At 36.2% G+C, this 24,074-nt stretch overlaps 1 protein-coding gene across 3 annotated transcripts in view; it reads left to right on the plus strand.

Moving 5' to 3' along the window:
* Positions 1-24,074, plus strand: part of Nup133 (nuclear pore complex protein Nup133) — a 269,882-nt gene that overhangs the window by 92,556 nt on the left and 153,252 nt on the right. For all 3 annotated transcript variants that reach the window (XM_090402314.1, XM_090402316.1, XM_090402315.1), the window contains exons 12-13: positions 9,939-10,041; positions 15,115-15,183. In XM_090402314.1, the coding sequence (XP_090258440.1) occupies positions 9,939-10,041; positions 15,115-15,183 (172 nt within the window). The remainder of the gene's footprint in view (positions 1-9,938; positions 10,042-15,114; positions 15,184-24,074) is intronic.

The following is a 24,074-nucleotide window of genomic DNA, read 5'->3' on the forward strand; positions in this document are numbered from 1 at the left end:
TCTGACTTTGTCGAATACTTTTTCAAAATCTATGAAACACATAAAGACAGATTTCTGTTTTTCTATGCATTTTTGTATCAATATTTGGGTACAGAAAAGGGCCTCTCTAGTACCAAAACCATTCCGAAAGCCGAATTGTGTTTCACTTAGAGTTTCTTCACTTTTTCTATAAATGCGATTCTGAATTACTTTCAAAAATATTTTTAATGTTTGGCTCATTAGACTAATAAGTCGGAAGTCACCACAGGAATTCGCTTTGGGTTTCTTTGGGATAGTGATAAATGTAGATTTGAGCCAATCTGATGGAAATTCATCACTTTCATATATTTCATTAAATAGTTTTTCAAGAAGTTTGATGTTATCTGGTTCTATTAATTTTAAAAATTCTGTTTGCACACCATCTGGCCCACTGGCTTTTCCTGTTTTACTTGTTCGTATAGCATTCTCTATTTCGCATTTCATGATTGCTGGTCCTTGAATGTTATCTTTTATATTTATAGGCTTCTGTCTAGTATCATTGAAAAGTTCTGTTACATATTTTATCCAAATCTGTGCTTTATTCTCTTCTTCTAGAACTATTTTTCTATTTTCGTCTCTTAGAGACACTATTTGCTTTTTCCTCAGTTTTCCGGAAATTTCGTTGATTTTCTTATACAGATTGAAATTATCATGTTTCTTCTGAAGCAGTTCAATTTCAGTACATAAATTTTTCATCCAATTTTCCTTGGCTTCTTTTATTTTTTTCTTGATGATGTTATGTGTTTCTGTATACCTGGCTAGGTCTTTGTTTTTGTACATTCTTCTTGTATCAATAAGAGAAAGAATCTCATCTGTCATCCATTCCTGTTGTTTTATATTATTCACATAACAACCTACTTCTTCAATACTTGTTGTTACGATGGCATTCTTTAAGCTATTCCAAAGAGATTCCACACTTTTATTTTCTTCTATGTTAATCTGTTGTAATCGCAGGTTAAGCTGTGTCTTGGTACTTTTATTTATGTTCGGGTCTTTCGGTTTTTCTACATCAATTTTCTTTTTCTTCTTTTGTGATTTTTTAAGCTGATTTTAATCGAAGACGTACTTCTGCAACTATGGGATTGTGGTCTGATGAGGTATCTGCTCCAGGATAAAGTCTTTGCACTCTTTATACTACTGTGGAATCTTTTATTTATCAGTATATAATCAATTTGATTTCGGATAATGTTATGTTGGTTATCTTGAGGCGATTTCCAAGTGTACAGTCTTCTGGGTGGAAGTTTAAACCAGGTATTTGCTATTGTTAGATCTTCTTCCTGACAGAACTGGACTAGGCGATCTCCTCTGTCATTTCTGGTGCCTAAGCCATGTTCGCCAACAATTTCTCCATCACCCCCTCTTCCTACTTTTGCATTGAAGTCACCCATCACTATGTTTATATCATGTTTCTTTGTTAGGTTTTTAATCTCTTTTAGGTGTTCATAAAACTCTTCAACGTCTTCTTCACTTTTGTCGGCTGTGGGTGCATAAGCTTGGATGATATTTATGTTAACAGGGTTTCCCTTAAGTTGTAACAGCATTATCCTTTCAGAAAATGGAATCCAATTTAGTACTGATTTATTGATTTCTTCATCTACTATTACAGCTACACCATGTCGATGTTTGTTCTCATCATTCCCAGAGTAATACATTGTTGTATTATCTTGTTGACACTTTCCAGATCCTGGCCATCTTGTCTCGCAAATTCCCAAATTCCGGATGCCCAGCCTCTTCATTTCTCTTGTGGCATTTCTTAATTTGCCAGCTTCATACAGAGTTCTGACATTCCAAGTTGCAATTTTAAAAGTGGACACCATTTTGAGCCCGGAGATTCTTCGCACCCCTGTCCCATTTAAGGGACGCCAGGAACTTGGGGCCAATTGTAAGGGTTTGCTCGCCATGGTGGTTGTTCTGGAGATAAGGTAGAGCAGTAGTTTCTCCGTTTGCTTTCTGCTCCGCAGTATTACAGACGTACACAATATAATCATATTGCCATCTGCAAATCTCTGATCACAAGCTTTTCCGTCATCATTTGGCTTCAACCCTGTGTCAGTACTGACAATACTGCTTCCCAATGTCAGTGGCAGTGACCCCAGCAGGTACTTATTTAATGGCGGCACTACTCGCCATGTCACCGAGTTGTCATTGGGCTTTGTGAGGTTTTAAGTGAGACAGAGTTGCCACTTCTGCTCCCCCACGCCCTGATAGCTCAGTCGCTGTTGGTCCACGGCTGCTTATTCGGCATATTGCTCTGCTTATATCGCAGCTAGCCTCCATATCTGAACGCTATTCCCCGATCTGCCACCTGGGGACGCACCCAGTAGTAGTCAGCTCTGCTCCGGTACTACAGTAGTGAAATAAAGCAGATTAAAAAAAAAAAAAAAAGCGCCATGTCTTATCTAAATCAGAATTTCCAAATGAATATCTCTCTAGATCCACCCACACTACTAATGTAATATAGGGTTATAACCTTTTGTATGTATGATCGTGAAGAACAGATGAAATGATTCAGGTAAGCAGAAAACAACTCTGGAAAAATAAATAAATCTAAGAAGAGTTTTATATTCGGTTTCTGCTTTTGCCACTTATTTCCAACAATTTGCATTTCCAGATATACTTTTCAAATCATATCAATTTGAATGTCAACATTACCAACATTACCAATTAATGATTAAAAAAATAATCAAAAATAATGATTATTTTTTTAATCATCAATTCCAATTTCTGATTTAATACTTTAACACTGATTAAATACTCTCCTCTAGCTTTTCACTCATGCTCATCTATTAGCCAATTGATAACGAGTGAGTGAGCTAATCATTCAAAGTCTTTCTATTCAAATAGTTGTTTTACTGATCAGCTACTTGATGAGTATTTAAAATTAAACCTTTTCAAGCAGTTACTCAGTAAAATAACTATTTGAATGGGAAGACTAATGAGTGAGTGAGTGAAAGTCTCGTTCATCATCAAATTCCTGATATATACCCTCAAGGGAAGGGGTGTGCACAATATGATAGTACTACATGAAAAATTACATCATTACTAACTTCCTATCTACAATTTTCCTCCAAATCAGTCTGTTACCTATCAAGACTCCAACATTATCAGATCTTATATTTCTATTGTCTAAGGCACTTTTTACTGTATCAATTCACCTATATCTTGATCTTCCTCTAGGTCTTTTTCCTGCCAACCTGGCATAGAACACTTGTTCTGCTAATCTTTCCTCTCCCATTCTGTTTAAGTGACTATATCACCTGAGATTAGCTCTGCTAATGCATTCCTGGATGCTGACAATGTCAAATTCTTTCCGAATATCCTCGTTTTTAATATGATATTGCCATTGATACCATCTGTTCATGCCCCTAATCTTTCTTAGGACTCTCATATCTGCGGTCTCTAGTCTTTGGTCAAGTGTTTTACTTCTGACCCAGCTCTCAGATCCATAAGTTAAAACTGGTTTGAACACTGTCTTGTATACAGCTAATTTAGTGTTTTGGCTAATTTCTCTTTTATTCCATATAAATTTATTCAGTTGACTTCCTATCATACCAGCTTTATTGATTCTGTTGTCTATTTCCATCTTCACTAAAAAATCATGCCTAAGTAGCTGAAATGTATTACTTGTTCTATAGATTCTCCATTAAGTTTATATTTTCATTGTTTCTGCCTACTTTCATTGTCTTTGTCTTTTTAATGCTGACCTTCATACCATATCTATTACAACAGCTATTCAATTTAGTCAGAGAATCTTGCAGACTTGTAGTGGATTTATTTAGAAGTATAACATCATCCGCATAAAGCAAAGAGCTGACATTAACATCTCCAAGTTTGATATCATGTTTAATACCACTTTCCTTCATAATGTGATCCATATAGATAATGAATAACAGAAGAGATAATGTACATCCTTGTCTCACACCAGATTTAACATTAAACCCTCTTCCTGTACATCCTTCAATTCTAACTGCCGACTTACAACTCAAATAAAGACTAAGTATAGCTTGATATAATGCCCCATTGACATCATACAACTGCAGCGTATTGAATAGCTTCTCTCTTGGCACCTTGTGATATGCCTTTTCCAGATCGACAAAACTTAAATACAGATCTTTGTTATATTCCCATGCTTTCTCGACTATTTGTCGTAAAGTGAAGATCTGATCCTGACAGCTTCTATTTGGCCTGAATCTAGCTTGTTCTTCACCAAGCTTTTCTTCCACAATTCTTCTAAACTGTTTCTCAAGTATACTTGCATAGATCTTGCCAGGAACACTCAGTAGGGAAATACCTCTGTAATTCTCATATTGAGTTTTATTTCGCTTTTTATATATGGGCACTATTGGAGCTCTACTCCAATCATCGGGAATTCGTCCCTCTGTCCAGGCTTTCTGAACTTTGCAGTTCAGCTGCTGTAAGACTTTTATGCCACCATACTTCAGCATTTCTGGTTGAATATCATCTACTCCTGCTGCCTTTCCACATTTCAAGCCTTTGATGGCTTTTTCTACTTCAAGTATGGATATGTATTCCTGACTGTATGCCGGTTGAGTGTTTTTTACCGCTGTGCTATCACTGCTTGTTTCATTTAGTAATTTTTCGAAGTAATTACTCCATACTTCAAGGATATCTTTTTCTCCTGTTTTCATGTCACCTTTATCTTCTCTAACTCCTTTTACAGCCCTCTTTCCTCCATTACTAAGCTTCTTCAACAACCTCCAGAATATCTTACCACCTTTTTGATATTTATTTTCTATGTTCTTGCCAAAATCCTCCCATGACTTTTGTTTAGCTAGTTTTACACAATGTTTCGCTTTCTTACATTGGTCTCTGTATTCTCTAAGAGCGAAAGCTGACTTATTAGCCGGGAACTTTTGATATGATTTCTTCTTTTCCTTCACTGCCTCTTTAACTTCCTGTGTCCACCATGGGGTTCTAATTTTTCTGTCCTTGCAGACAACCTCACCACATGCCTCTCTGGCTGAATCAATCACAGGTTTCTTCAAGGCTTACCACTGAATCTCCAAGGTTTGATTCCTGTTCTCAAACTCTTTCATTTTTTCTTCAGTAATCTTTGTGTATGTTAGTCTACAGTTCACATCTGAGAGCTGCTCAACTTTTATTCGCTTTAAAACTTTCTTACATGTTATTCTTTTCGATATGAAATTCAATTTTATCCTGCTCAAGACTAAATAGTGATCACTTCCAATTTCAAATCCTCTGTATGCTCTGGTGTCCTGCACCAGGGAGAAAACATCACTATCAACAATAACATAGTCAGTGAGACTTTTCTTATTCCTAGCCTCTTCTCTCCATGTGAATTGGTGCACATTTTTATGTTGGAACATGGTGTTAGTAATAACCAGTCCATGTCCTGAGCAGAAATCCAACAGGTATTTGCCATTATTATTAGCTTTGCTCTTTTCTCCAAATTTTCCCAAAATATTTTTGTATGTCTCACAATCATTTTTTACTCTGCTATTCAGATCCCCAACAAGGACCAACTTTTCCTTTTTCATTGTGTCAGTTGCTTTTTCTAAAGCATCAAAAAATTCCTCCACTTCTACCTTAGTAGAACCTTCTGTGGGACCATAGGCACAAATAAGTCTCATTGTCCAGTTCCCCATTCTCATATTTGCCCACATCACTCTACTTGAGACTGCCTGCCATTCAAGAAGATTAGCCTCGTATTTTGTGTTGAATACTATGGCTACTCCTTCTTTTCCTTGATTGTCATTGCCTGAATATAACATTTTGTATTTATTGCTCAGAAAGATCTCACCAGTTTTGGTCTTTTTTGTTTCAGTCACCCCTATTATGTCGATCTGGTACTTATCTAATTCCTGAGCTAGCTCCATTTCTTTGCCATTCAGACTTCTTATGTTGATAGTAGCGATCTTTAACTCTGGTGATGTTGAGTTGGAATGTGTTTTCAGATTTGTTCCCGTAACTGACTTTTTGCTGTTCACCCTGGTTCCCTGGCGAAAACAACTGGGGCCTTGTTTAACTGGGCGACGCCCCAGCCGGCATGAAATTTTGTCATGTTGTACCATCATTTTATATTTTGGTTCAACCAATAAGAACATTCGGCTAAATCCCAGATTACCAGCCCATCCTCGTTCATTCAGTATTCAGGTAGATACCCAACTGGGTGCACCACGAGAAGGTGAAGATTGGGCATTAGGTCAGAAGCCCTGGTCGGTTCTCCGCATTTCTTTAAAGTCTATGTGGAGGGCTCCTCTCAGTTATACAGCTTTGACCCTTAAGCACCCCGAATCTGAAATTAATGAATTAAAAAGAAAAATGCATTCTAGAGGACATTCAAGAGATATGCCTTTGAATATCCTAATAAAGTTTCATCACAGGCAAGATATGATTTAAGTTTATTTTCAGGATGAGTTAGCCGATCTCATATGGAAGTAGCAGGGTTTCTTCTTCCAGAAACTCAAGTGCTTCATCTCGCATACAGAAAAATCAGTCATCAGAACACATGCAATTTATAGACAAAAAATATTGTTGGTGGTAATGGGCGATAGATAGATAATGATGGTGTTGGTGGTAGTTATGTGTAGTGAGAGAATTAAGTAGTAGGTAAGGTGTTTGGAGTGGAGTGAAGCGCCCTCCTGTGAGAAGTCCTTGAATTCCTTGAAGGTATCACAATAATAATGATAATTTCCTAATATAAAGTGAGATAATCTCACATTTGTTGTCAGTTTAGATTAAGATTGGTATTGTGTGTGTGTGTATACCGTATTTATTTGAATATAACTCGCCCTTGCATATATCTCGCACCCCTCATTTTACTTTATGAAAAAAGAAATTAAAAAGTTTTGCATGTACCTCGCACACGAAAAAAGGTTAAAACTTTAAGAAATAGATAGTGAATGTTGTTATGATAGAAATAGTAAAAATCTTTTGGATGTGAAAACCGATGTGGCCATTATTCCTGGTGTTCTTACACCTTGTCTACAGCCCTTGGATGCATCAGTCAACAAGCCATCCAAGGTTTGTTGACATGTATTTTATGACTATGTATGAAAATTCTACATGGAGTGGATGGCAATCCAGTGGCTGTGACCTGACTCCAGCAGGGAAGATTAAGAGACTATCATTAGAGCTGTTGTGCAACTGGAATACGAGAGCTTGGGACATGATTTTGCCAGATATAATTGCCAAGGGTATGTTTAAAAACCGGCATCTCTAATGCCCTGGATGGGAACGAAGATGGTGCTGTTTAGGTAGATTGACATGCACATGAGGAAACTGTTCTCGAAACCTGAAGTAGCGATAGCAAATAGGATCTGCTTGGTAAGTCATACCCATTTTCAGTTTTTTTAAATCATGGTGATTTAAATCTTATGATTCCAAAATAATAAAAGGACAAGCAATAACGAAACAGTTTGTGTTAATTTAATTACAGAAGCATTGTTGCTAAAGATTCAAATATATTGCGTGATAAAGATGAGCTGCCAGTCGTAAATAATGTTGATAATTAAAATTTAAATGCATTCATTTTATAAATAATGGGAGCAATTTATTTATTCATTCATATGGGGTCTCCCCTCCCCCCATCCATTAGGATGGGTTGAGTCCACTGTTAGATCCTAAATGAAGGAATCTTGGAAAGAAATCATTCATTTGGAATCTAACATATAAAACTTGCTGACAAAGAGAAATACCTGCACATCAGCTGTAATCAAAAGTGAAACTTCTTCACTTTATGTAAAATTTGTATTCTTTATTTCAAGTGCCTTATATTTAAACTGATGTGATTATATTAAGATTTCATTTTTAAGTATGTCTAAAAAGAGAGATAATCTGATTTAAATTTAAGCCTCACTTAAGCTATGTAAAATTTACTGTGAGTCATCTAAAAAGTAATAATTCCTGGAAGGCATAAATCTACACATGTGCAGTGTAACGCTAGTGGCTATTTCTTACTTGGAAAATTACGTTGCCATGTATTCTGTGAATCCAAGCATAACAGCGTTGTAAAAGCAAAGGATGAACCCAAAGGGCCGTGTGCAAAAAGGGGACTGAGAAAAGAGGGCGCTCTATAGAAGAATATAAGGGGTTGAGCCCGTATCGGAAGACACTCTCTCTCTGGTCATAACATTTTTCTGCTTTGGTGGTTTGGAAGTTAACGGGTAGTTTCGCGTAAAGGGTGGGGGATGAAGTCTGTGATAAGATGTCAGACTGTGAGCGTTCTAAAAATGAAGTAGGATTCTATGCAAAGCTGAAGGTAAAAATTCCAGTCCTAGCAGAATCAAGCCTCACTGAAAAGTCCCATCGAATTGTTCCTGAAATGCAAAGATTTGAGTCCGTTTTCGGCAGAAGGAATGAAGATAGCATAGCCCTACATTGGCATATGGACAGCCAATAGATGAGAAGTATCCAGACATACACGTGGTGCAGAACGACGCGGAAAAAGCTCGGTAAGGTGCAATTCGTTAACAATCTTCTCTCTTCATAGAAGAGAGAAGGTTGTTAATGAATGTGAAATTAAGAACTGTATTCTAAAGAACTCTGTGGACAGCCTCTGTTTAGAAAGTTAACCTCCTTTGAGAGTAAGAAGAATTGTTTGGAAGAGATCTTTTGTAATTTTGTATGTGATAGGATTAATTTAATGCGATAAGAATAGTAGAATTTAGCATCTCAGTGATATTAGAATGTTTGTTGGTTTTCTCTTACGAGTAATACTACTGAAAGGAATTTAGCTTAACTTCATATCATTTCCTATCTCTATCCCAATGTGCAGTTACTGTGTTTAGCATGCCTTATAAGATTTAATTAGTTTAGAATGTGTTAATCTCTTAGTTTGAGTTTTATTTAGTATTGAGCATAATTGAGTGTATGAATTTTGTATTGTGTTTTAGATATTCCAATAAACATGTCATATTTACCTAAGTTTGAACCTAAGTCATGCCTGATTACGATTCCAAATTACCACTTATAAAAATAGAACCTATTTTGACAGGAAGGATTTAGAGAGTGAATATAATAATAGATTTAGGTCACGACTGCAATAATCTGAATCTATACGGCAGTTTAAATAAGATGTTGTGTAAGAAAGCTAAGAATCTAGTATTGTCTCCCTGAGTAAGGATCTTTTCTACTATAGGATACTGGCTGGCGCAGCAAAATATAAATTCGCCAGTATCCGAAGAGGAAACAATCCTAAATATAAGAATAAGATTAACGTAAGAGAAGAAAGAATAAATAATGAAAGATGAATATATAACAATAGAACAGCCGGTAGGATTTTGATTGTATAAGGTTTTAGGTAAGAAGAGATAGATTTAAGTAAACAACTAATTAAGCATAAATCATATAGAAGAAACATCGATTTAACACCACTCAATAAGGGATTAAGTATATGTATTTTATGACTAAACTTGTGTGTTCACGGGGCCGGTTTGCCTGTTCTGAGGGACGAAAAACCTGAGTTTCTGGGTGGGAAAAAAAAAAACCCCTCTATCTCTGTATGAGACCAGCTAACTCACCTTTAGTTGAAAGAGACCAGATAAAGATCTCTTTCACATCTTGGATGGGAATTGAACCCAGGTCTTTCCAACCAAACAGCTTCATCTATACTGACTAAGCTGCAGAGAGACTATGTAAGCAATTAAAATTATAATGAATACTGAGGATTTATAAACGTCAAGTTAGTTTTTTCCTGAAAAACTTTAGTTTCCAAAAATCCCGGCATATATCTTACACCACGATTTTTTTAACTTTAATTTTGAGGAGAAATGTACGAGTTATATTCAAGTAAATACAGTAGATTCACAAAACCTTCAACCAAACTGAATTTTTTTATGCACCCTAAATTATCAAGCATAATTTAGGAATTAATAAATTTGTCTTATTTATGTACTTTTTTATAGTTGTAAGATTATAAAGAAATTTTTCATTTATAGGAAAGTGAAGAAGAAAGACTACTTGGTTACAGATTCATTATTCCCTCTATAAAGAGTCCTCTTGCATACATTTACAATAACCATACAGTAATATGTATTTCTAGTGAGTATGCTGTTTTGTTTTAAAATAAGTTTTAAAAAAAATTAAATGAAGTGAATTATGCCAAGTTTTATGTTGATTCCCAGGACTTAAACCAATATGTAAACAAAAATGTAATATCCCTGATGTTTTACAAGAAGTTCAATATGCAATGGTTAGCATGAGTAATGAAAAGACACCAGGTAAGGATAAGTTACCAAGTTCTGAAAGCAGGTGGTGTACCAGTCATAACTATGCTAAGTAAAATTTATATATCATGCCAAAGACAGAAAAGAATACCAAAGAGTTGGAAAAATGCTATCCTTATTATCATCATCATTAAATTCCTGAAATGTATCCTCAAGGGGTGTACAGGATATGATAGTACTTCAAAAAGGGAGACAGATAAGATATTAAAAAATTGCTGCCCTATCAGTCTTTTCAACAATATACGAAATTTTTACAAAACTCATTAGCAACAGACTAGATTTTTGCCGACCTTCAGAACAAGCAGTATTAAAAAAAATTACAGTACCGTTGATTATATACACTATCTGCCAATAATTGTCCAGACACCCCCTATTATTTGAAGTTATGGAGCATTCCAGGTTTGTTGATAACATAAAAACCACTGTACAGATAGTAGGAAGCAGTATTTCATCGTAGAGTTGAGTACAGGTGGTATGGCAACACGACTTGAACTCAGAGACTTTGAGAGAAGTATCATTGTGGGCTGTCACATTGGTGGCATGTCCATACATGTCATTGCCACTCAACTGGAGCATCCAAAATTAATGGTTGGTGATGTGATCAACAAATGGAAACATTTTGGGCATCAGTAGTGCAGGAAAACCACCAGGGCAGCTGCTCGAAAATGACTGAAAAATACAGGAGGGTGTTAAAACGGGGCATGCAAAAACTGACTACAGCTGTGCCAGTAACACTGTAGTGAGGACTAATACTTTATATGCAAATAACTCCATTTACTGGGTTTCCATGGAAGAGCAGTGGTACACAAGCTGAAGATCACAACAACAGCATGGCGACTTGTCTGGCCTCGTGCAAAGAGCATGTGAATGAACAATTGACCAGTGGAAAACAGTATTCAGGAGCAATGAATCAAGGTTCACCTGTTTCCAGTCTGATGGCAGGTGTGGAGGCCACCTGGTGAATGCTTTTTACCACAGTGTGTTGTTGTACCCACAGTAAAGTTTAGTGGTGGAGTAATGGTGTAGGATGCATTCAACTGGTTTGGAGTTTGACCATTAGTTGTTGTCTTTGGTTTCATGAAGACAGCTACCTTGATATTCTGGATGATCAGGTGCTGCCTACAGTATGGAGTTTTTATGGAATGGACCTGCGTGACTATCAAGACAATGCCCCTTACTACAAAGCTGCAGCTGTTATGGAATAGTATAAAGAGATGGGTGTTAAATGACTTCCCTGGCCTGTACAGAGTCCTGACCTCAATCCCATTGAACAATTATGGGACAAAATGGAACTGTGATTGAGGTCCAGAGCAGCATGTCCTCAATCACTGAACTATGGAGGAATGGAGACAAATTCCACCTGTCTGTTGCATGCTGGTGGAAAGCCTCCCTCAAAGGATGCAGGAGGTGATCAAAGCTAAAGGTGGACATACCCAATATTAGGGTTCGCCTGCTGGTATCAATTGTAAATTGCTAAAGTATCTGGACAATTATTGATAGATGGTGTATATGTGATAAGACAAATGAATATCAAAAACCTGTAGGTCTGGCACTTATTGATTTTGGAAAGGCATTTGATTCAATCTCAACACAAGCTAATTTAGAAGTCCTTAAAAATCAAGGTGTTGAAAAAACTTACATTGATATACTTAGTCATGTATATAAAAATTCCACTGCATCTTTAAAATCATAAGAACAGATGTGAAATTTCCTACTAAAAAAAATGAGTTACGAAGATGCTATTTCACTTAAATTATTTACAGCAGTCTAGATGAAATTTTTAAAAACCTCATCATCATATTCCTGACATGTACCCACAAGGGGTGTACAGAATATAATAGTACTACATGAAAAACTTACATCACCACTAACTTCTTATCTACAATTTTCCTCCAAATCAGTCTGTTACCTGTCAAGACTCCAACATTATCAGATCTTATATTTCTATCTATCTTCTAAGGCAATTTTTACCATATCACTCCACCTATATCTTGGTCTTTCTCTGGATCTTTTTCCTGCCAACCTGGCAGAAAACACTTGTTTTACTAATCTTTCCTTTCCCATTCTGTTTAAGTGACCATTCCAACAGAGATTAGCTCTGCTATCACATTCCTGAATGCTAGTAATGTCAAGTTCTTTCCTAATATCTTCGTTTTTAATATGATATTGCCATTAATACTATCTGTTCATGCCCCTAATCTTTCTTAGCACTCTCATATCTGCAGTCTCTAGTCATTGGTCAGGTGTTTTATTTCTAACCCAGCTCTCAGATCCATAAGTTAAAATTGGCTTGAACACTGTCTTGTATACAGCTAATTTAGTGTTTTGACTAATTTCTGTCTTATTCCATGTAAATTATTCGGTTGACATCTACCATACCAGCTTTGTTGATTCTGTTATCTATTTCCAAATTTAATTTATCATCTTCGCTGAAATGTTTTACTTGTTCTATAGGTTCTCGACCTAATGTACCTGAGGGCCAGTGTCTATTGTGGCAGTTTCTTGAACTTTGCACCCTTAAAGGACAATGTATCATGGACTGTGACGAACATTCTTTCAGTCATATTATGTTCTGCTGTTGAGAATGCTGTGTACAGGAAGCAATTTCTTCTCCATAAGTGAGAACATTGGCCACATTAAATCAGGTTCTTTTTCCAATGGTTGAACTCAGTGTGCTTAAGTTGTGTAACAGGATTATGATAGCATTCATGCTGCAGTAACTGTAACACCGTAATTAAAGTGCTAAATTAAATTGATATTAAATGTTTTATCACTGTGTTATGAGTGCAACACATAAAGGTAATCTTTCATTTCAGTTTAGTTTTTGTTATTCATTTGTATGTCCATTTTAATGTATTTTTTTTTACATTGTGCAGCAGCCTCATATTCCTCCCTATTGGTGATTTTTCGAACTTTTTTTGCTGAATCCTTCCCATGTTTTTATTAGTTTCTCTACCAAATTTGGTAGGGAAAAGGTATAAAAAGATCTCTAGAGCAGGGTTTTGACACTATGGAGTAAGGATTTTTTTTTTCTATTTTAATAAATAAAAATACAAATATATATATATATATATATATATATATATATATATACAGGGTAGTCATAATTAAACTTCTTCTATTCAGAGCCTCATGTAGCTTGATCTAACAACAGAAGTTTAATTATGACTATCCTGTATATATATTTGTATTTTTATTTATTAAAAATAGAAGAAAAAAAATTCTTAATCCATAGTATGAAAACCCTGCTCTAGAGAAAACAGACATGGAACTTTTTCAAGCCATTTCAGGCATTCAGTAAGTAAGGTACGTAGTGGTCTCACAGCAAGCAGTGAAATTCATTTCCTACCTAAACACAATCTCAAATATCCATGCCTACAACAGGATTCAAACCTACAACCTTGTTCGTTATAGCGAACAAGGTTGTAGGTTGTAAATATACCAACTAGGCTGCTATATTTCTTACGAATCAGCTCTCTTAATAATGGGTATATCTGTAAAAATAAAAAATTCTGAGCTGGCTTAGAATATCCCTTTGAATTTATTTGTTAGGCTTAGTGGCCTATCATGGCCAAATAACTTGGCTTCATATAAACCTAATTAATAGCATAATAGTAATTAATCATAATATATAAACTCTGTATGTCTTTAAATTGCACCTATTCTCCAGCTGGTTTTGTACGAGGTGTGGCTATTAAATAACGAGACTGGTTGCAAAAATGTGGTTTATTATTACAATTGTACAACTTAATTGTTATCCCCTTCAACATACTCCCCTCCTCTATCAATACACCATTGCATACGAATTTTCCTTTGTTGGAAGCAGTGCTGCAAGTCATCAGGTGTTATCTGCTTCAGTAGCACTGCAGTTTTCTCCTTTACCTCATTCACTGACTGAAAACAGCTGACGGTGGAGCCAGACTTGCAGAAGAAAATCATCACATGTGATGAGACATGGATTTTCCAGTACGATCCAGAAACAAAGAGACTGGAAAACTTCCATGTCACCAAGAATGAAAAAAGCAAGAATGAGGAAATCAGAACTGAAGGCAATGCAGATCGTTTTTTTTAATATCAATGGTGTGGTAATGGTTGAATGGGTACCAGAGGGTCAGACAGTTAACCAACATCATTACCTAGAGGTTCTGGCCAAGCTGAGAGAACGAATGAAGAAGAAGAGACCTGATCTGTGGAAGAACAATGCTTGGATTCTCCCCCAGGACAATGCTCCAGCTCACAGTGCGCTGTCTGTAAAGCAGTATCTGGCTGATAAGAAGATCCCAGTGTTGGACCATCCACCTTACTCACCAGACATAGCTCAGTGTGACTTTTACCTTTTTCCAAAGTTGAAGTCAGCATTGAAGGGCACCCATTTTCAGTCAGTGGATGAGGTAAAGGAGAAAACGGTAGCACTACTGAAGCAGATAACACCTGATGACTTGCAGCACTGCTTCCAACAATGGAAAATTAGTATGCAAACGGTGTATAGATAGAGGAGGGGAGTATGTTGAAGGGAATAACAATTAAGTTATACAATTGTAATAATAAACCACATTTTTTTGCAGCCTTTCTTATTATTTAATAGCTGCACCTCGTATGCCTTGCGGGATGAAAAACCAGAGTTTCTTCAAAGGGGAGAAAACCCTGCCAGCTCCATGCGAGACTAACTCACTTTCAATTTAAAAGATATTATAAAGATTCTTGATATCCTAAGCGGGATTCAAACACGGGTCTTTCCCAACTAAAAGGCATCATTATTACTACTGAGCTATGGTAGGTATACAAATCTGCATATGCAAATTGAATCCTATAATTGAAAATGCATGGCAGTAAGTCTATCTTGCACTGTTGATATTGCAATTGAGTAATTATAAACTTTATTTTATAGTTATATCACCAGAAGATGATCCAGATATTATGGACTTTACTAGTCATGACAATAAAATTCTTGGAGCAGGTGAGTTCTTTTTTCTGATGTTTCAAAAATCTTTTTTTTTATATAATTAAAACAATAATACTTAATAAATTAGTGAAAGCTATAACTCCCTCAGGAAATGAGTTGGATCATGATAATGCTTTTAAAGATTAAAGAAATAAAGATTTATTTCTTTAATTTTTCATTTAGTGATATTCAGTGGCATATGGGCTGTTTTTACTAGTATTACTATTACTACATTGACTAATTTTTTGCTTATGCTGTTATTTTTGGCAGTCTTGTTTACTGTCGCATGCTTGTGTGTGTATGTGTTACACTTTTATACATTATCTTGCATCTTTCATTAATTGCTGATTGGATGCCTCCACCCGCTTTCCCCCAGTTTCAAAAACTGACTGGGGGGGGGGGGGGAGTAGCATCAGTAAGGTATTCTCATAGAGCATTACAGTGATAGTTACAGCTTTCAGAGAATTACAATATTTCTAAACACTATAACACCAAGTCACTTTTTTTAGTACTCTTTGTAATGCTGTGGTCATTGTAGTTACTGCTGAAAAGACATATATATAGCCTTCTATGAATTTTTTTAATTTAATAAACACCCTGAGTGTGCTTAATCTGTGAATAATTAGTGCTTATTTCATATATACACACACACACACACACGCTGCTTGGAAAGAAGTCTACAGACACCCCATTGGCAAGATGCATCGTGCCATGTACAAGTCACAGGCTTGTAGCTGGTATAAATTAGAGAAATATAATCCCAAGACAGTGTAGCTGTGTCCAGGTGAGATGGCTACGAGAAGGGAACTGGCTGAATCTGAAATCAGCATTGTATAGGATGCCATGTTGCAGGCCTATCTGTTCGGCAAATTATGACATCCCAGGCCAACAATCAGTGATATTATACTGAGATGGAAGTGCAGGGAGTCAACTGCTAATGCTACCTGCAGTGGATGACCACCACACTCACTGAATGTGACTGCAGGGTGCTACAAAGGATAATATGTAAAAATTACCATTTGTTGACCGATGTTTAAAGCAGAGTTCTGGGCATCGACTGGAACATGAATCTCTACAAAAACATTCAGAACCAAAGCTCACAATGTGGGTTTTCATAGTCGGACTGCATTATGCAAAATCCTGTTTTTCCTGGTTTGGCCTTTGGAACTCTGTTTGTGGTGCAACGAACATTGAACTCAGAGAGGTATCTGAACATTCTGGACAATGCAATGCTACTTCATGTCATATCTATAGAACTGACCATTGCCTCTTTTAGCAAGACAGTGCACTACATCATAAGGCTGCTGCTGTAACTGCGTGGTTTGTGGACATGAATGTGACCACACTTGACTGGTTTCCACAGAGCCCTGATCTGAACCTTACTGAATATCTGTGGGATGAACTGGAGCATTGGAGGAGGTCAAGGGATGTCTGCCCCACAACAGTCCAGGACCTCATTACATGCTTCCAGGAAGAATGGCCCAAAATTCTCATTGATCGCTATCATACACTTGTGGAAAGTATACCCCATAGAATTGCTGCAGTCATCACAACAAAAGGAGGTCCTATGTCTTATTAAGGTGGGCATGACATCATGGCTGTTTTCTCCTCACGCTGTGGTATCATGGTATCTGTTGACTTCTTTCCAAGCAGTGTATGTTGATATAGCGTTGGTGGGTGGTAAGAGATTATAACAATGGAAGTTGTGCATCGTTTGTTTGAATTTCATATATGCCAGCTTTTGTTCAATGTTGTATGTGAGGATGTATGCATTGGTGAATGCAAGTAGTTAGAAATAGTTGATTAGGCAGAATGAGGATCAGTTGTTATTGAATGCAAGTATAACTTCAAATGAGGAGTAAATGAGATGGCACTGCAGGTAGTGACACATGCCAGTATGAATATAAGCATGAATGGTTGGTTGCATGACACCAAAAGAGGTGAATGTGTAAAGGTGTTATGAAAGTAGTAGAAAAAGAAATATTTGGTATCATGTCAGAAATTTCAATGTTTTGTTGGCTGTTTCACAACACCACATGGAAGACCAGAAAGGCACTTGGGGCAAATAGCAGGAAAGTTAAGAAAGGAAATGAAACATGAAGAAATAAAGGAAGATATGAAAACAAGAAAGCAGAAATAGGAAAAAAGGATGTGGTGATTTAGGTAATTCCATGCTTAGGGAGATATGAGAGTTGTTAAGTGAGGCAAAAAAGAAGTCATCATCATCATCATCAAATTCCTGCCATGTACCCTCAAGGGGTGTACAAGATATGACAGTACTACATGAAAAAATTACATCATTACTAACTTCCTATCTACAATTTTCCTCCAAATCAGTCTGTTACTTGTCAAGACTCCAACATTATCAGATCTTATATTTCTATCGTCTAAGGCACTTTGTACCATATCAATCCACCTATATCTTGGTCTTCCTCTGGGTCGTTTGCCTGCCAACCTGGCAGAGAACACTTCTTTTGCTAATCTTTCCTCTCCCATTCTATTTAAGTGACCATACCATCTGAGATTAGCTCTGCTAACGCATTCCTGGATGCTGACAATGTTAAGTTCTTTCCTAATATCCTCATTTTTAATATGATATTGCCATTGATGCCATCTGTTCACGCCTCTAATCTTTCTCAGGACTCTCATATCTGCGGTCTCTAGTCTTTGGTCAAGTGTTTTACTTCTGACCCAGCTCTCAGATCCATAAGTTAAAATTGGTTTGAACACAGTCTTGTATACAGCTAATTTAGTGTTCCGACTAATTTCTTTCTTATTCCATATGAATTTATTCAATTGACTTCCCACGATACCAGCTTTGCTGATTCTGTTGTCTATTTCTATATTTAGTTTACCATCTTCAGTAAAAATTGTGCCTAAGTAGCTGAAATGTTTTACTTGTTCCACAGGTTCTCCATTCACAACACAGTTGACATTTTCAATGATTCTGCCTATTTTCATTGTCTTTGTCTTTTTATTGCTGACCTTCATACCATATCTATTACAACAGCTATTCAATTTAGTCAGAGAATCTTGCAGACTTGTAGCGGATTTATTTAGAAGTATAACATGGCGAAGGTTGGTCGATTGGTAGAGCCTCTGCTACTAATGGCTCAGTTAAGTAAGTTTGAGCGCGGTTAGTAGTTGGAAGGGAGCCAATCGTTCGATGCTGTCGGCACACTCTCCCTCGATGAGTCTTTGGACTCCCTGGAGGTGTCAAAATAATAATAATAATAACATCATCCGCATAAAGCAAAGAGCTGACATTAACATCTCCAATTTTGATATCAGGTTTAATACCACCTTCCTTCATAATGTGATCCATATAGATAATGAATAACAGAGGGGATAATGTACATCCTTGTCTCACACCAGATTTAACATTAAACCATCTTCCTGTACTTCCTTCAATTCTAACTGCTGACTCACAGCTCAAATAAAGACTAAGTATTGCTTGATATAATGCCCCATTGACACCATATAACTGCAGCATATTGAATAGCTTCTCTCTTGGCACCTTGTCATATGCCTTTTCCAAATCGACAAAACTTAAATACAGATCTTTGTTATATTCCCATGCTTTCTCGACTATTTGTCGTAAAGTGAAGATCTGATCCTGACAGCCTCTATTTGGCCTGAATCCAGCTTGTTCTTCACCAAGCTTTTCTTCCACAATTCTTCTCAACCGTTTCTCAAGTATACTTGCATAGATCTTGCCAGGAACACTCAGTAGGGAAATACCTCTGTAATTCTCACATTCAGTTTTATTTCCCTTTTTATATATGGGTACTATGAGAGCTCTACTCCAATCATCGGGAATTCGTCCCTCTGTCCAGGCTTTCTGAACTATGCAGTGCAGCAACTGTAAGACTCTTATACCACCATACTTCAGCATTTCTGGTCGAATATCATCTACTCCTGCTGCCTTTCCACATTTCAAGCCTTTGATGGCTTTTTCTACTTCAAGTATGGATATGTATTCCTGACTGCATGCCTGGTCAGTGTTTTTTATCACTGTGCTGTCATCACTGCTTGTTTCATTTAGCAGTTTTTCAAAGTAATTACTCCATACTTCAAGGATATTTTTTTCTCCTGTTTTCATGTCACCTTTATTAATCTCTAATTCCTTTTACAGCACTCTTTCCTCCATTCCTAAGCTTCTTCAACAACCTCCAGAATATTTTGCCACCTTCTTGATATTTATTTTCTATATTCTTGCCAAAGTCCTCCCATGACTTTTGTTTAGCTAGTTTTACACACTGTTTAGCTTTCTTACATTTGTCTCTGTATTCTGTAAGAGTAAAAGCAGACTTATTTGCCAGGAACTTTTGATATGCTTTCTTCTTTTCCTTCACTGCCTCTTTAACTTCCTGTGTCCACCAGGGAGTTCTGATTTTTTTATCTTTGCACACAACCTCACCACATGCTTCTCTGGCAGAATCAATCAATGTTTCCTTCAGAGTTTGCCACTGAATCTCCAAGGTTTGATTCCTGTTCTCAAACTCTTTCATTTTCTTTTCAATAATATTTCTGTATTTTAGTCTACAGTTTACATCTGAGAGCTATTCAACTTTTATTCGCTTTAAAACTTTCTTACATGTTATTCTTTTCAATATGAAATTCAATTTTATCCTGCTCAAGACTAAATAGTGATCACTTCCAATTTCAAATCCTCTGTACACTCTGGTGTCCTGCACCAGGGAGAAAACATCACTATCAACAATAACATAGTCAATGAGACTTTTCTTATTCCTAGCCTCTTCTCTCCATGTGAATTTGTGCACATTTTTATGTTGGAACATGGTGTTAGTAATAACCAGTCCATGTCCTGAGCAGAAATCCAACAGATATTTGCCATTATTATTAGCTTTGCTCTTTTCTCCAAATTTTCCCAAAATATTTTTGTATGTCTCACAATCATTTCCTACTCTACTATTTAGATCCCCAACAAGGACCAGCTTTTCTTTTTTCATTGTGTCAGTTGCTTTTTCTAAAGCCTCAAAAAATTCCTCCACTTCTACCTTAGTAAAACCTTCTGTGGGACCATAGGCACAAATAAGTCTCATTGTCCAGTTCCCTCTTCTCATATTTGCCCACATTACTCTAATTGAGACTGACTGCCATTCAAGAAGATTAGCCTCGTATTTTGTGTTGAATACTATGGCTACTCCTTCTTTTCCTTGATTGTTATTGCCTGAATATAACATTTTGTATTTATTGCTCAGAAAGATCTCACCAGTTTTGGTCTTTTTTGTTTCAGTCACCCCTATTATGTCGATCTGGTACTTATCTAATTCCTCAGCTAGCTCCATTTCTTTGCCATTCAGGCTTCTTACGTTGATAGTACCGATCTTTAACTCTGGTGATGTTGAGTTGGGGTTTGTTTTCAGATTTGTTCCAGTAGCTGACTTTTCGCTGTTCGCCCTGGTTCCCTGGCGAAAACAACGGGGGCCTTGTTTAACCGGGCGACGCCCCAGCCAGCATGAAATTTTGTCATGTTGTACCATCATTTTTTTATTTTGGTTTAACCAATAAGAATACAATTTGGTCGGCTAAATCCCAAATTGCCAGCCCATCCTCGTTCGTTCAGTATCAAAGTAGATACCCAACAGGGTGCACCACGAGAAGGTGAGGATTGGGCATTAGGTCAGAAGCCCTGGTCGGTTCTCTGCATTCCTTTAAAGGCTATGTGGAGGTCTCCTCTCAGTTATACAGCTTTGACCCTTAAGCACCCCCAAAAAAAAGAAGTCAAGATTGTAAATTTGTGGCCATGGTATGACAGGAGTGAATTGATGTAGATATCTATAGACCATGTATTTGAACCACAATATTGTTTAGATATGGATGAAAAGACATTATTTAAGGAACAGTTGATTGGAGGGGGGTATGATTAAAATCAAGAGTTTAATCATCTTAGGAGGTCTTAATATATAGATCAGAGAAAACAACAGGAGTAAAAAAAAAATTTGAGGCCATTTGGTTTTGGTCAAAGAAATGAAGGACAAAGAGTATTAGATTTTTCTCATCAGAAATTATCTCAAAATTGATAACTGCTGCTTGAATAAAGATAAAGCTACCTAATTACATGGTATATTTGGGATGGTGAGCAAAAAGAATGTTATTTCTTCATCAATAAAGAATGGAACAGGGAGGTCATAAACATCAAAGTTTTGTAATCTGTTGTCTTAGATGGAGATACTATGCTTTCTCATAGCCATCTTTAAGATGTATGTGTGGAAAATAAATATGGCAGGAAAAAAAAATCTGAAACTGTGGATGTTGAAAAAGACTGAGGTAAAGCAAGAATTTGAGTCTCAGATTGGGTCAAAAGCCCATGAATTGGTTATAAATAATGTGGATAAGGAATGGGAAAAATTTCAAGATGTACCATTAGTGGAAGAGGTATGCATCAGAACATGTGGAAGCAGAAAAAGAAAAGAAACATGCTAGTAGGATGAAACAGTTAAGCAACGAAATAAAAAAAAAAACTTTTTCAAAATTCATCAAGTCTAGCTCTCATAATGATAGAATTGTTTAAAATCAGAGAAAGAGCCTTGCAAATAAATAGTAGCAAACAAATTAATCCAAACACTCACATTTTACAGAAAAATTTTAATTTTGCAAGAAAATAAGTACAAAAATTAAACTCCAACTTTATCTAATAATTTATGTGCTCCTCTCTTCCTAATAAGGTCATTAATTCGCTTAGGCATGGACTGTACCTGGTAGAACATATTTTTCTTATTTCTGCATCTTGAAATCATACTTTTATAATGGATTGTATTAAGTTATCCTTTGTATCACAATTTAATTTTCAAAGTCTCTTCTTCACTATGGCCCACAAATTTCCTGTTGGATTAATGTCACGAGAGTTACCTGGCCATTGAAGTAATTGGATATTGTGATTTTTGAAGAACTCTTTCACTTTTTTTTGAAGTGTAGCAGTGAGAAAGATCTTGTTCGAAGATGAGTTCTTTGTCTTTCTGGATCTGTGGGACCACCCTTTTCTCCAATATTTTTATGTATTGGTCACTTTTCATCATACCGTCAACAGGCACAAGGGATCCTGGGCCACCATGTGTAAAACAACCCTAGAGCATACTTTAAGCTGGGTGTTTAGGAGCTTGTTGAAGGTGAGCTGGAGAAGTCTTCTCAGCTGCTGATTTGCAAACATAGAGTACTCTCATTCCTTGGACAAAGAAATGGCTGTCATCTGAGGATATGACCTTCCACTTCTCAGCAGTTCAATCTTTGTACACTTTTGCCCATTGGGGCCCTCTTCTTCTCCATAGCCTTTGTCAACAGTTTTTTTTTTATGGTCTGTGGACAGTCCTCCCTGCTTCCAACAATCTTCAACAGACTGTCATATTAGAAACAATAATCCTACTAGCTGCCAAGTCTCTATTTAAGTCTACAACAAACAATCTGGGATTCATTTTGCTTTTCCTAACTAGTAAATGATCTTGAGTAAGTGTAATTTTCCTTTTTCGTCCATGTTTTTCTTTTCTGTCAGTAGAAACCAACACCACACTCACTGGCAATTTGTCTTTGAGTCATGGATGTCTGCTGAGAAAGAGTACATATTTTTGAACACTTACTTGGAGATGTATTCATTTTATAACCACATAAAATTAATGAAACACTACGAATGTCAACTTGTTTACAATATTAAAAATGAACAACACTTTTACTAAACATCGTAGAGACAGTTAAAACACTCAGCACCTCAACAAAAATAGTAAACCAAAACAAAAATCAAACCAAATTTTGGTCAATTTAAAAAAATTGACCAAAATTTGGCTTATTTGTTCACTACTGTAAATAAGTAATAATAATTGAACAGCAAAAGAAAAACTAAATTGAATTTACATCTTAAAAATACGATATCAGTGGAAACAATATAATAATATAGTTGTGTGGATTAATGAAGAATAGAAGAAGCAATGTGGAACCACGTTTGTTTAATAAATGGCAATGGAAATCTTGTGACTGCTGCAAGACAGAATGCAGCAACATTGTTTTAGATCTATTAAATGATTTGAAAGCTACAGTGAAATAAACTGGAATGAATTTTGAGATGAGAGAGATAATAGGAAATTATGTCTGGCAAAAGTTGAAGCACTAAGGAAGATAAAGAATGAAAAATCCCTTGAAATAGATGATTTGCATTTGAATTGATCAGAACTTCTGGTAGTTAAGGATTGAAATGGTTTTGTATGACTTCTGATCTGAGATGTGATTGAATCAAGGGGATTATTGTTCCAATATAATGAAGCACTATCAAATGTACTTGAATGGTTTTATATTGGTTTGACATGCATGAGGACAAAAGTAAATAATGAGCATTAATTAAAAACTGTTGCTAGTAAAGAAATATTTTCTAAAAGTAATAATGCATAGAAATAAGACTTTCACTGTTTAAAAATACCTGTAATCTGATATTAAGTAATAAATTGAAAATTTTTGTATGAACAGAAAGTAAGTTGAGCAGATCACTTCCCTACTGTACATACACCCGTGCAAAGTAAAACTAATTTATTTGGTACTAAGATCACCAGATTTGGTATGCAGCTTCCAATTATTTACAGCTTAAAGCAGTGTAGGAGTTTGATAGACTGCCTCAGCTTTTAGATCTTGTGTGACATTATGGTAAATTGTGCTTCTAAATTATAAGGCCTGGCATCATCAAATTTAGGATGAATTGTGTCATATCTTCAAGTAGGCTCAAAAGCTTATATTGCAGAATAATGATTTTCTCAACAGATTCATTTAGATACTTGTAATTTTTTCAGTAATGACTTACTTTTTTAATAAATAGAGTGCTGGATCTATCCTTTGGACATGTATAACAATGTTTCAACATCAACAGTAGCAAGTGATGAAAAGAAATCTTAACACAAGAGGGA

The sequence above is a fragment of the Typopeltis vanoorti genome, chromosome 13, assembly GCF_054136105.1.
Source record: "Typopeltis vanoorti isolate ZY-2024b chromosome 13, IOZ_Tvanoo_1.0, whole genome shotgun sequence".
NCBI classification, from domain to species: Eukaryota; Metazoa; Arthropoda; class Arachnida; order Uropygi; family Thelyphonidae; genus Typopeltis; species Typopeltis vanoorti.